The sequence below is a fragment of the Mchenga conophoros genome, linkage group LG7 (genome assembly GCF_057382185.1).
Source record: "Mchenga conophoros isolate Kocher_MC1m ecotype Shallow Benthic linkage group LG7, M_conophoros_male_GT1.1, whole genome shotgun sequence".
NCBI lineage: Eukaryota > Metazoa > Chordata > Actinopteri > Cichliformes > Cichlidae > Mchenga > Mchenga conophoros.
This window is the reverse complement of record NC_140532.1, coordinates 60,223,476-60,238,334: the sequence shown is the minus strand read 5'-3', so window position 1 is coordinate 60,238,334 and position 14,859 is coordinate 60,223,476. Positions and strand designations below refer to the sequence as shown.

Here is a 14,859-nt window from a genome sequence, read left to right as displayed (position 1 = left end):
GTCATGTCTCTTGGTTGAGTAATACTTTATGACTCTAAAATCACATGATCTGATACACTGATGAATATATGCAGCATACCTGAATGGCGACACTGTCATAAGAGTCTACAGTCACTTCATATATTCGAAGCCTTTAATGAACGCAGCTGCTTTTATACATCCATCTTCATTTATAGCCTCAGCATGAACGGTTGGGTCAGCTGTTTAGAAAGCCACTTTCATGAGAAAAGTCAAACAACTTAACTCTCAGCACAGGGTCACATTTTAGCCACAACTTAAGAAAGTTCACAGGGCAGCCAACAGCAAGGAACAGACAAGATGATTAGTCTTAATAACATGGTGAGCGTGGCCCCACTGCAAAGAGGCAGCCTGTTTTAAGTCTGTACAGTATGTTCTTGGTCACAGGGTAAAGACAATTACAATTTAGCATACCTCTTGTTAAATCTGTACAAAAGGACAGTGTTGGTTTAACAAGTTACAAAGTAACAGGTTACTGTAATAGGATGAATACAGACATATAATGGAGGATTTAAGTGAGACATTACAGTCAAGGTACTTGCTTTGTGGGGATGATGCATTGTTGTTTTAAACATGTAACCCTTCAATGATTTTCTATAGCTTAGGGGATAGTCCAGTCCTAAAAGGTTTCACAGAAAGGCAAATGTGCAACTTTACTGTAAAACTATTTGAAAAAACAGCACTTGAAGGAACTCCTTAAATCTTGGTTTTACTAGACTTAAACTTATTCTAGTGAGTAAGGTTATTCTTTCCATGTGATCTTCCAGCTTGTTCTCTTGTACAGCTTCAGGACAAATCTTTTTTTTATTTTTTATCCATCTGATAGCTGTTAAAAAAGCCCCCCGGGTAAATGAAAACTTACACCTTCTGGTGACAATAAAGGAAAGGTCCCAAGGTCTCTGAGGAAATGATTGATCTAGTTTGTCTTAGCACGTTTTGTGTGAACCTCTACTCGGGTTATTCTGCAAGGGGAAAAAAAGGTGACTTTCTCTACCGTCAGAGATTAAAATGAAGTTCTCAAAATCTGACATCTTCTATGAAAAGAACCATATGGATACTTGACTCCACTGTATGTGTTTGAACATGTGCCAGTTCCAGAATCTTCTCTCAGTCTCAAATTCTTTCAAGGTACAAAGCTCAGGAAAAGAAATGAGGCATGTAAAAGCCACATACTACAGAATTCCTTTGGCTTAAATAATCACACCTGCATCCTTTGAGCTCTATTCAGACAGTTGTTGAGTACGTCATCATTGTCCTTGTGCTTTCCTTTTAAATTATTTAGAAGAGGGTGTACATGGTTCATAAAATGTGCTCCTGTATCTGAACCTACATGTCAACACATGTTGGTGCTATTCACGAGGGAATGCTTGCGACTCTGCCTGTGTGTGTGAAACTCATTGGATTAATTTCTACTGTTTCATTTTTGGCTAGTGTAGTATCCAGCTGATTTTAAGATTAAGTTTCACTCTGTTGGTTCTGAATGCAAAATGAATACACAGCAAAACAGGTTTGCCTTACAGTAGCAGACAAAGTAGAAACCCAGCAGGTTGTGTAATGTGAGTGGTCCCCTAAATGAATTCCATTCACTGCAAACACTATTAAAGCATTACCAGACTAATGCCTGAAGTACCTTTTGCTGTTTAGAGACACTTTATTGCTTTGCTCCCTGGACCACAATATTCTCCACATGTGTCATCCGTCACAGAACATCAGGTTTGTATGCAAAACTAATGCTTATGCTTATGTACTTATGGTCTAAAAAAGAAGTTATAAAGTTAAGTTTTAAATGTGGGCTATTATCATTTTTTAAGACAACTTAAAGTCGATCCCTTCTTGTTTGTTCTGTTACAGTAAATTACTGTAAATTTAACAAAGTTTATGCTCCACTTCTACCAATTATCAGTTTCTACTCGAATGTATAAGTACATTCGAGTCAAACACAGACCATTTTTATGGAACTGTTCAGAGTCTCTTAATGATAGTGTAATAAATGATATCTGACTGCAAGCATAGGTGACAGCAGGCAGTGGATTCAATGTAAAAGCCTTAACAAGACTTATGATAATAGCTATTTACAATAAGGCCATTTTTAATTCTTTAAATACTAATTTAGTTTCAAAGCCACACCAACTGGGAAAAAACAGCACAAACTATGATTTTAATGCGCAAGAATACATAAATGAGTGCTGCATTTCTAGGTGATGAAATTCAAACCCACCATTGTTAGCCCACCTTTAAATTACCAATAAATTAGACTGAACCCCAGTGCCTCAAAACGGCCCCTTAAGGCAGTTCTACGCTCTATTTGGGGCCTTTTAATTTGATTTTGCTGAAATCAGAATTTATTTACCAATAAGTTTGCAGTTACCAGCTTGAGAGATGACATTATCCTATCCCACTGAAATCCATGCACTAAAATGAAGTGTAGCAATGGAAAAATCCAAACTGAGACAGGTTATCAGACTAAAACTGTCATCACTTACGCCATTGCTTTTCACGTTGACGCCATTCTAAGTTGGGCCAATTAGTGAAGTCACCACTTTAGAACACAATGGACACAAGTCTCCCAGTTCATCGACAAAATTAAGCCTTACATGGGTTCAGCTGCCCCTAAAATGAGTAAGCTACAGTGTAGATAAGATAAGAACCGAAACTGGGATACTGTGGCTGCCAGTGTTAGTTCCAATAGGAAAGCTCATATCACCTGATTTCCCTGATTTTGGAAAAGTACCACGATTTTGGAAAAGCACCAAGAAGGCAAATGTCTATGTCTATACACAGTGTGTTCCCAAATGTCATTTCTCAATCATTAATTCTACTCCCACTTATCCTATTCAGTTGCTGCACAGCTGGACCCCATCAAAGAAATTCTGAAGGAAGAGGAAATAAGCTGGACCATGCCCCTAGACATCACAGCGATAAAACACAAAGACAAACATTCACACTGATGTTCAAAGGCAGGTTAGAGTTTGTGAGTTTGCATGTCTTCGAATTGCAGGAAGAAACATCTGTGAACACACAATGAGAGGTTTGAAAAGCAAAAGGCCTGAGCTGAACCCAGGAACTTCCTACTTTAAGCGATACAGTAGTTTATTATAAGAACTTTAATGAGTCAGCATTTAAGATAAAGAACTAGTTATAGACAAACAACAAATCTCTTTAGTTATAGGAGTTGGTAGATTACAAATTGCCTAATCAAATGTAATGAACAAAGCAAAATCAATTATTACCAAGACTGCTAAAGTGAAGTACTGAAAACAAATGTGCTCCAGATTAATATTTAAATATAAAAAGTGTAAGTCTGTATTGTTGGATGACGTATAAATACTTTTCTTTTTTCATCTGTGATGTTTTTGCTTTCATTTTCTAATGGAAGTTGTTTGAGCCATTACAGGTTGAAGCTTCAGCTTCACCTTTTTTGGACTATATAATTATAGACTGACAATATTGTTGGTTTTGTTGGTTATTGTTATCTATTCATTTCCGAGAAAGGTGCTCTCTGTTTATGTGTGGGTCACACCTAGGGGTGGGTTTTTATAATCGATTCATCGATTAAAATCGATTCTGGCTTGGATAACGTAAAATCGATTCATTAAAATCCTGAATCGATTTTTTAATATAAATTTATTTTGTCCGAAATGCCAGAATCTCTGGTGACATCTCACAAAATTTCAAGAACCACCAAACAGTAAATGAGAGCAGGTACAGGGATTCTGCACATAGACTTAAACACACAGCGCGACCCGCGGATCAGAATCAGTTAGATGTCGCCTTTCTCACAGTCGGGGCTGAAAGCCGACAGCTCGCTGATCCGGGTCCGCACTTTGTGTTCACGCCCTTTATGCGCTGATTCTAAAGCTGTTAGTTTGATCTCTCTCCAAACAATATTGACCGAATCAGCAGCAAAAGAAGATCCAAACGCTTCACATAAACATCGTCATGAATTCACTCTTTTACTGTTTTGCTTCCATTGCGATGCGCAGCTCTCTCTCTCTCCCTCTCTCCGTCTCCCTCTCTCTTTCTCTCTCTCTCTCGAACAGTTTCCCTTTCTTCATTAGTCGCTTGCTTGTTACACAAGTCTACTGTTGTTTACAGCGCTGTCGGCCGCTGTTTTTTCCCCTTTTACATTCTTCCGAAAAGAAAACCTCATTTCTGCTGTTCAATACTGAACAAATTGAAACTTTTTAAAATTATTCAAAATGCAAAATGCTTAGCCATGTCTCTAATAAAACCGCTGTAACGTCAGAGGTAATGTTGATTAATTAATGGTTTTCTTTCGTTTTTGATGTACTGCAGAATATTTTTATAAAATCCCAGGCCAGGAAAATCACCTACATGTTTTTCTGTGTTTTATCTTCAGCTACTTTGACACAAAGGCATCTGCTGTGATGCTCACACCTTGGATAAAGTCTTGAGAGTGTCAGCTTCCTTTTTATAGATACAAAAATATGTAAATGTCCTGATCTGAATTATATCTCTGACTGTCAAAATTTCCCAGATTTAAATCGAATCGAATCGAATTAAATCGAATCGTGGATCGAATCGATTCGGGACCTTGTGAATCGGAATTGAATCGATTCTAGAAATCAGTGACGATACCCAGCCCTAGTCACACCTACAGGGTCTTTGAGTTAAAGAGCAAGCAACAGTTGTCTTTGTGATATTGCGTGTATCCTTCTACCCCATTACTAAGGCATGTATGTGTTTTTTCCTACTTCCTCATTCCTCATGGCCCCCAGCTTTCACTGTTCCTGACACTCAATCATCAACAGCTCTGCAAGAAGCCTGCGTACCTGACAGATCAAGCTCTGCAGCATTTCTACCCTCACTACTTGACTTTTTGGCACTCCATTTGTGTACTTGTGCATGTAAAAGTCAAACGAAGAATGTAAAGTCTATAGTCCATATTTAATCAGAAAAACAACCCATCTTCTCTTCCGTCAACTTTCCTGGGCATCTTGGTATTTCCCCGTCTCGTAAGCCTCAATCAGACCTCCAATCTCCACACAGAGACACAGTTCTGACCCAGCTTAACAGGAATGACTTCTTGTCAGTGTTTAAAGGTGTCCTGTCCAAGTCTGCGGATATGTATAATCCCAACTTTACTCAGTCTCTTACTCTATTCTTCTATGTGACAATTGTGGCTTAGTTTGATCTGTTTTAATAACAAAATGTTCACCAAAGTTTTATATTCATTTAAGTGTTACTATGATGTACTCATGAGGTTTTTTTTTATTAATGAAATGTTTTAAAATTCTCATATCTTCATATCATGTGAAAAAAATATCTGCATTGCCTAACCTACCGAAGTGTAACTTTGCAATCCTTCAAAAAAGAGTTTTAATAAATCTCAGGGACTTTGCCTCTAAGTGGAAAAATAAACAATGCTTTGCTAAGCTATGCCATGCTATGCTAAGTTAAGCTAAGCTATGGTATGCTATGCTTGTTTTTAAACTCTTATCCTCCCATGCATTCTGCTTGGATGAGCCAAAACACAAATTTAAAACACATTATATCTATGACTGGACGTTTACATACATAAACCAAAAAGTCCCGCCTCCTCTGACAGAGTGCCTTGTATATTACCAAGTATAAAGCATTCCTGAGCATGAGAACTGTTAGGCTACAATCACCTTCAAGCTTCCCACAGTCATGGCCAAGGAACCCTTGAGTATTTTCTTTAGGTCTTTCCAAGTTTAAAATGTGAATGCTCCTTAATAAGGGTATGCAATTAGATTGCACACTACAAGGTTAACAGCTAACCCTAACAGTCAGAGTCTGGTCCATTCAATCAAAACTGGCTTTTTTCCACGTTGTCAAGATAGTGGAGACATGTTTTTATAAAACAATAATTTTTTTTCAGAGTTCTTTTAATGAACCAGCTCTCTGCACCAAAATCCCCACATTCAAGGGCTCGGTGACCCCAGGTTTCTTCCAAAACCCTATAAACATGCATTTTAATTATTGACAGTGCAGGCTGCCTCACAGTAAGAAGATTCTAGGTCAGGGATTCTGGGCCAGGTTACCAGCAGGTACCAGGTACCTACTGGTAACCTGGGGGGTTAAAATAAGCCAGGGGATTTTAAAAATCTAAAGGTATGACTTTCATTTTCAGTCAAAAGTACAAACACTCCTCCTCCTCTTAACCTGATAACACAATTCTGTAATGGGGACAGATATCGCAATGCATGACACTAGGGCTCCATCTCTTATGGTTTTGATTATAAACTGCCCACAGTCTTTTTTGTTTGTTGGTTGGTTTTAAAGAATTTGTAAACAAAGGAAAATGTTTCTGTCACTATTTGGAAGCATTATGGGATTTAGTCAAGCAATGTGGTTGAAAAATGTAACACACAACCCTCTGATGTGTGCTGTGGCAGCAAGTCTTCAGTTACAGTCTAGGAAGAACATAAGTGTTCCTGCCACTAAAGGAATTTAAATTAACAATAATTAACTAGGATGTCAGTAAGCAAACATTCAGAGCATGGCTACGGTTGCACACAGTCTATATACAACCATGTTTTCATTTTCTACAACAAAACACTGAGAAACCACACAGATTTTACCAGATGTCATCTGTCCCTCTTGCAATATTCAGGTGTTTGCACTAGAAGAGGTTGAAGCACAGACTGTATTTGCTGGCACAGTAAAAATACATAAAACTGGTTTAACTAGCTATCAATTCTTACAATTTCTAATAGTAGGTTAATTAAAATACGTGATGTATTAAGCAGCTTAGCCTTTAAGAATCTTTTCCTTTTAGCCGTTGCCAAACATTTGATGATGTTTATGCTTTAATAATGAAGTGCTGACAGTTTCCCATTTCTCTCTATTGCAACTCCTCCATTTAACTGCTTTTACGAAGCTTCAAGTGTTACTACTTAAATTTTGAACTAACATTTTTTAACAGCAGCTAAACAAGTAGGTTTAAAAAGTACATTCAGCATCCAGCCAGACATCAATGTCTTTTCATTTTGACCAAGTACAAAATCATAGCAAACCTGAAACTTAGTGACAGCTATTTGAATAATTTATTCAGTTTTTCTAAATAAAATTACATTACAATAAGGTACCTGAAGTATTTTACTGTGATCAGGAAATATGTAAAGGTTCCCTGCACACAACACCGTGTTCTGATATTACTACAGGGACATACAAAGCCAATAGGCAACAGATGTCCGACTGCTTTGGTGATAAATTGTAGTAAATCCATCACCTGAGATTGAGTAAGAATTTGTCTGCATTTTTTTTCTAGTTGCTGTAATGCGTCTAAAACCCATTTATTATAAGGATTACATATCTATTACAAGGTTGGCAAGATAGATGAAAGCTGAACATATATCACTTGTGGTTGAAAAATGCCTGCAGGTGGTGTACATGGGCCCCGGGGCGCAAGGAAACTGAAAAGAATGATATTCTAAAAGAAGAGCTTGACATGCATTTAGCTAGTCAGTGTATTCCTTAAATATGCTGATGCAGCATAATCGAAAACTGGATGAATTCACCCATCTTTTTTCTTTGCTGTTGTTTTTTTGAGTGTGTGTGCCAGGAAGGATATTCTGTTATGTATTTGTATCTAGATATGGACACATAAATACATATTTATATTTAATGATTTATGACTGCTCTTCTTTTTAAACGCTGATAAAAACTAGTAATCCTACTTGCATGGTACTTTAAATTTGAAAATTCCTCCGTATATGTTTCCATTTTTCTGCATTAATTTTCATGCAATTGAAACATATCTACTGGGTCTTTTATAAAATTTTGACTTTGGGCATGTTTTAATGTTTTCTGCACACCTTCTCAAAGTATGCAGTTTACTTTTGTTGATTACCAAATGACCAAAGTGGTAACAATTGTGGTTCTGACACGTATATTCTCAGGCAATGCTCTATTTTCCAGAGAAGCAATGCTTTTTTTGGTTTGCAGCAAACCCACATGTTCACTTTACAAAAGATTTCAAGGACAATCTGCAAAGTAAATCTTAGAAAAGTTTCACGATTCTCACACTTCCTCTGTAAGTTCTTGACAAGTATACATACATATGAGTGTCTACATGTCAGGTCAGGTGTCAGGTTAGCCTGGGGTCATTTGCCACGTCAGTTAATCTCCTCGGCTGTCTCAGGAGTATTCATTCTCAGACAAACAAAAACAAATTGAATATCTGACTATTTACAGGTCTTATTAACCTGATACAATACAGCCAATCTTTTCAAAATCAGGACAACCAATAGGTTATTTTCATAAGCATTTCTGGTAGAAAAAGAGTATTGATGAGTTAATGACTACAGGCATGTGGCCCACCCATGATGCAACCAGGATTGGGCTTTGATTACAAGGAATGCAGTGGGTATTTGACACTAGCATTAATCACAGATAGACAGGTTTGACATAAGGGCTGAGACCCTGAAGACCTTCTGTTACTGTTCACAAAAAGAAACTGACAAATAGTATTTAAAATTGATGTTGCAGTTTTTTAACCCATAACATGGGAAAAAACAGACAGGCATTCATGAAAAGGTAAGTAGGTTTTAATAGCATTCTAACCTTATGCAAGACACACAATAATCAACAATGGCTATTTGCAACTTTATTTAGGTTTACACTAGGGCTGCCACAAACGATTAGTTTGATAGTCGACTAGTCACCGATTATTTTTGCGATTAGTCGACTAATCAGATCATGCATCCACTGGACGTACAGCGTACAGCTTATTGCACCAGCATGCATCTGCTCTGATATAACTATCATTAGCTTAAAGCTTTTAAGTGTTTAAGGTCTGTGCTAACTAAAAATAAAGACAAGATGATAGTTTATTAAATTTTAATTAAATTTGCAGATTGTTTCGGTGAAGTTTAATAAACTCCTTGCTATCTAAAATATAACGGGACACCGGAGTATATTCTCAAGCATTTCACACTTCTGATAATCAGCTGTCTGCTTGATGTTTATTCAGCTGTGTAAAAACTATAACTTTAATCTCAGCCAAACCGATTTACTCAGGAACAAATAAAATACTAAAAAAAGCCAAACAATAACATTAAGTTATCTAAGTGACTTATATTACATGTTTAACCTGAGTAGCGAAAGACGGCGGTGGGTTTGAAAACGATTTGCTGGGACTCCGCTGTTCTCACGGGCTCTAGTGAGCCTTGCCCCCGGCTAGCTATCGAGCTTTTGAAAATATGTGGTGTCTTGATAAACTGAGCAGATATTTGAGGTTTACACAGCTACATTCTCGCCTGAAAATATGTTAAACGTTTATTTTGTGACCCAGAAATAATAATAAGAGTAATATTAAAACTACCTAGCTGCCACCATTGTTGGAAACTGAGCTGGGCTGCTCTATGAATTCTGGGACACAGCTTCTTCTTCTTCTTCGGGGTTTAACGGCAGCTGGCATCCTTGTACATGCAGTGCTGCCATCTTCTGTTTCAGTCCGTTATTACACTCTTAAATCCTACTACTTACTGCGTCTTTTGTGATCTTACAAAGCTTCAAACGACGCGTCGACTATTAAATCAGTCGTCAACGATTTTGATAGTCGACGTAATCGTGACTAGTCGACTAATCGTGGCAGCCCTAGTTTACACTGCATGCATCAGCTCACCTTTACAGCTAGCAAATGATGCTTTACATGTATACCGAGTGTATTTTACAGTCAATCAAAAATATTTGCATCAGGAAATAGAAAAAAATTCTAATACAAATTCCTCAGGCATCCCAATCTAAACATTATCTCATGCATCATGACGTCTGGGCACGAAAGTCTGGAAATGTGCCACGAAAGCATATCAGACTGTTTGGCCACTGGGCAGAGAGCAACGTTACAATCCCCCGGCCAAATCCTGTGACATCATGTCATAAATGCAAATCTATGAGGACATCGGCGATTAAATGCAAACTTGTATTTCAAATGTAGAACTGGTCACTGCCTTGCTAGTGTGCCACTACTTCCTGCACTCACCGAACGATATGTTACAGAAACACACAGCCTTCCCAAATTAATGATCAAAGAGTTTCTTTGTTTTTTATGGTAATTACTTTTTTAAGTTTCGTGGTTCTTTTGCAAGACATGCCAACAAACAAACCTTAATCAAGTTCCCACACGTCAGACAACGCACGCACACAACATCGTGCTTTAACACAGTATGAAGGCCTATAATGAAGAAAGGCATCCTTCCTTCTACCTGTAGGTGTCTGCAGGGATTCACTCTGCTAGGAAAAATGCCCAATTCTTCATCTTAGTAATTCTGAGAAACCTACTCTTACTAATATTATTAGACCAAAAGAAGTCATCATCCCACAAAAATCTGACCAATCGTCGTCTATGAAAATAACTGAGTCAGACCTAGAGGGAGTGAAAGAAAACACACAAAAGTAGCAAAGTACAAAAACAATGAGGCCATGGTCATTTTCCCTTCTAGTTTCACTGTGTCTCATACCGTCATCGCATATCTGCACAGAAAGCCCCTCTAGCCGTCTGCAAACTTTGAACAGGAACAACACACAAAAACAAGATTCACACACACACTTGCACATGCCTCTTACCTCCCAACAGGCAGACTGCAGTGGACAGCTGAACCATACTCTTTGGTTTAAGTCCTCTCCTCACTCCACAGGGCTTTGAACTCAACACAGTGAGTATGTAAAAATACACAGACTGGACGGGCCACACACACACTGCAGTAACACTGTGGTCTGAAACTCTTGTGCCTTCAGTGGGACGCACTCCCAGCTTTAGGTCCTCATTGTACTGTTGATCATCCAGATCCTTTAAATGGCTGCTGAAACAATCTGAAACAGGAAACAAAAAGCAGTCGAGCATTAGACATTAAGATTTAAAACCAAAATTACTAAATGTTTTCACATGTTTATCTGTAGTCATAAAAAGGTTTGAACGAACGGCTTTGGTTCCTACATGTAGCTTCAGTTATCTTTATGTTTCATTCATAATGTTACTCTTTTATTCCACAATGTCACATTTTATTTCCTGATTTCCCTTTTTACTTCACACACACCTCGTATAACCAGAAAGCAAGTTCAACAGCTGCTTCTTGGCTTAGCTTGGTGACACCTGACATCTAGTGCAACAAGAAAATTAGCTGCTGCTCTAAACAAACAGTACACATACACATGACCTAATATCTTATATTTACTTAGCCTAGCAAAGGCTGCACATAATATCCAACTAGCTAAACAAGTTTATGATAAAGAGACAGTGCAAACAGCAGTAGCAACAATTGGTTTTAAGGAGCGACGAGGTGAAAATGTTAAAAAGAAATCTCTATAATCAGCCAATTAATCACACTGTAACACTGCACACAAGAGCTCTGAACCTACAAGAAAACTGACACTGAGTAGATCTGTTTTCCCACAAGACAATGATCCCAGACAAGCCAATCAAAGCAGTTCAGTCAGAGGTCCCAACCTCAGTCCAGTATCTTACTTCCAAGAAGAATCATAAAAAACAAGTGTCTCTGCAGGGAAAGCTTTTTTAGAGCAATGACAGGTTGAACTTTAAAAATAACCAAGAGTGCCCAAAACATTTGCTTTGTTCAAAGCTATATATTAAATACTGGGGTGTGTTCCAGGGCAAATGAAAGATCTGACCAACATAACTGGGAAGTTGTTTCATAGCATCTCATGGCCATCCATTCAAAAGATATTGAGATATTTTAGTCTAGACCAAAGTCCTGGACCTCACCAAGTGACTTTTACTGCCAGTTGTAAAGCTTTCCTAGCATGGCTATTTAGCCAAATGCTTGCACTGGGTTTAGGAGCTTTAAAAGAATCCAACATAATGAAGTCAGAAAGTAGTGTTTTTGTGCTGCGTCACCCCCGATCATCTCACAATGTGAAAGTTAAGCTTCTTGTAGAGATTCCAAAACTCCTGTGCGGCAAGGATGACTAACCCACACGACCAGCTGCTCTGTGTTTGTGGTACTTAGTCAAGTTGTTGAAAATGGAACCAAATGTAATGTCTGGGTAGATATTGCTTAACATGGTGATTCTCAAATGTTTGTCAAAGTTGTGTATATATATATAAAGTTATGACTGTGTTTTTACATTTCTATTTGAGTCCTTTGCATAAACTAATTTACAAACACACAGGCAAAATCTATGAGTTCAAAAAAAGAAATTAATTAATTAAACTGTCAAAGCAAAGCCTGCTCATGTGCTCAACGGGCCTCAGCCAAAATGTATCAAGTGGCAGGAAAACCTGGCTAACACCATCAATTTGCCATCAGGCAAGCAGAAATGGCCCTTAAACATCATACATCCATTTTGAGAGAGATTTCCAGAGAACACAGTGTCTCAACAAGAGCTCTAAACCCGTTTGTTCTGATAAAATGATGGAGGGAAATTATATGATAAGTGGAGTTTGTTTCAAAGCAGATAAAAGCTCACACTATACCAGATACTCTCTTGCAAAAACCAAATTACAGCCATCATTCTAGGTCCAAATGCTCATTATAAGGCTTTCTGTGACAATAATGAAGATTTTTTTTCAATTTTCTTCAAACAGACGAGTGTGCTGCATAATTTTTGTTTGCCCTTTGGTGTGCTTTAAAGTAATAATTTTCAGAAACATTCAGTTTCTTATACAACCTAACACAATGTCAACCAAACTCAAGCTAAAGTTTACACACACTCACACGTTTACAAAAAATACACTTTCGATTTCTTACAGTACTTTGTACACACATCTGCTTCATACTGCACTTGGACAGAGGTGAACTTCATTTCAGACCACTCACAAAGCGGCACCAGCACCTATGCTGTTATTAAAACCTCAGAAATACTCAGAAAATGAGCACAAACTGCAAACAGCCATCATCAATGAAGACCAATCTTCTCATTAGCTGTTCCAATGAAAGACAAGGTTTTTCAAGAACTCCTGCTGCAATAGCAAATGTGCATGTCTGATATATTATATTAAATTCAGTATATAAATAACAGGGCTGGTGCCAGATGCCAGTTTGACACACCGGTTGAGCAAGTGCCGTTTTTGCCTTACAGCTCCAATGTAGTGACTCAGATTTAAGTCCCACCTGCCTCCCATTGCTGCTTTGCTTTCGTTGACAGGAAAAAAATATATATCAGAAAATTAGAAACATTTCAGGCCAAGTTTGGTAAGCCTCTATCCAATATCTTTTTCTGTGGCTAAACACACAGCTTCTAATTTGTAAAATCACTAACATTTTCTCAGTATACTTTAGCGTGTCTATTTGACACCAGAGAAAGGCATTAAAACGGGTACTTATGCGGGACTTATACATAGTTTGAGTGTCTTTTTCTAATCCTCTCTCACCTTCCTCCTCATCCTTATCTTTCGCAGCCTGATGATAAAACTTTTGTTATATCCATTGCAGCATTCCTCAGTCTCACATCACACCTCAGTGACTTCACTGTTGGTAAAATATGTCACCAGCATTTAGAGGATTGTGACATTGAGCCCATCCGTTGCTTCAAATATCAACAAATGACTTCAACCAACCGCTGGAAAAATAGTCAGTGCGTGGCACAAAAGATAAGTCACCTTTTACTCACACACCTCTCCTGTTTGTTGCAGTGTTGAAATGTATCTGACGCAGATGTTTGTGCAGTTTAGCTGCAGGTTACTTGTGCTTTGAGGGCCCAAGCTCCCCTCTGAGATCGATAAGGCTCCTCTATCCTTCACAATCTAGGCTGTGGCAACTGCTGCAAGGTTTTGAGATGTCGCCACTGATTGTATAACTCAGGCTTGCAAAACTGTCAATACGCCCATACTGTCACACTTGCATGTAAGATTTTCTTTTAAAAAAAAAAGAAGACTAAGAACAGAAGAGAAAGAAAAAAAAAAGCAGCTCTTAGCATTAAATACCCTCCGCACCTAACGAAACCGAAAGTAATGCCGGACCGCTCAAGGCACAGCTGCACACACGAGCACATGCAGGAACACCCACAGAGAGACAGAGACAGGGAGAGACAGTAAAACAATCACACCTTTATGTCCAAAAATGAAATCTCAAGAGATTAAAATCTGCCTCCAAGACCACGCAAATGGCACTTTTCTCTCTGTGAGTGCGCTCGTTGGCATGACCATTAATAGCCCTTAAAACCCTACAACAGCCACACACCTAAGTATTTAACTCTAAATGCAAATCAAAACCAATTTTACATTTTAATCTTAAAATAAAGTTTCAGTCCTCAGAGATGAAAATCTGCCAGAAAGTCAGCGTTTTCACTTTTCACAAATGACCTCACTCCCAGACTATCAATTTGGTCCTCACCACGTAGGCTACAATATTACGCAGGTACACACATACCTCCAAAGTCCCTTTGCCTCGCACTCCCAGGGTGAGAAATCCTTTTCAAATGCGACGGTTGTAGTGAGCCTTTGTTAAATGCGAAGAAAAGCTGAACGATAGAAATCCGGTCTTAATCTTGTCAGTGAAGGAAGTCCACTACTGGATTTGTCCATCCACGGAGTCCTGGTGCGCTGTCTCAGTGTGCCGCCAAGTGCGCCACAGGCTGCCGTTCCTTCGGTCAATTCCAGTCACCACATAAATAGCTGCCAAACCTTCAAAATAAAAGCACGCCATCCGGCATAGACCCTCCCCTTGAAACGAAAAAGAGTCTATACGGACATTTTAATCATTTCAGTGGCTATAAAACTGACAACTGAGCGAAAAAAATACTGAGCAAAATATGACTCATATTTGTTTATGACAAGACTGAAGGTTTGCCACCTCATCCAAGAAACACAGACTATTCTCCTTATTGAAACTGATATAGCATCACTGTATTAGAAGGTTTATTTATGTAACAATTACCTTACTTGTATTTTAACAA

At 38.3% G+C, this 14,859-nt stretch overlaps 1 protein-coding gene across 2 annotated transcripts in view; it reads right to left on the bottom strand.

The window, feature by feature from the left end:
* Positions 1-14,526, bottom strand: part of il34 (interleukin 34) — a 28,002-nt gene extending 13,476 nt beyond the window's left edge. For both annotated transcript variants that reach the window (XM_085280542.1, XM_085280543.1), the window contains exons 1-2: positions 14,334-14,526; positions 10,573-10,818 (exon numbers count right to left, since the gene is read on the bottom strand). In XM_085280542.1, coding sequence (XP_085136668.1) covers positions 10,573-10,609 — 37 coding nt within the window. In that variant the 5' untranslated portion in view covers positions 10,610-10,818; positions 14,334-14,526. The remainder of the gene's footprint in view (positions 1-10,572; positions 10,819-14,333) is intronic.
* Positions 14,527-14,859: the final 333 nt, after the last annotated feature.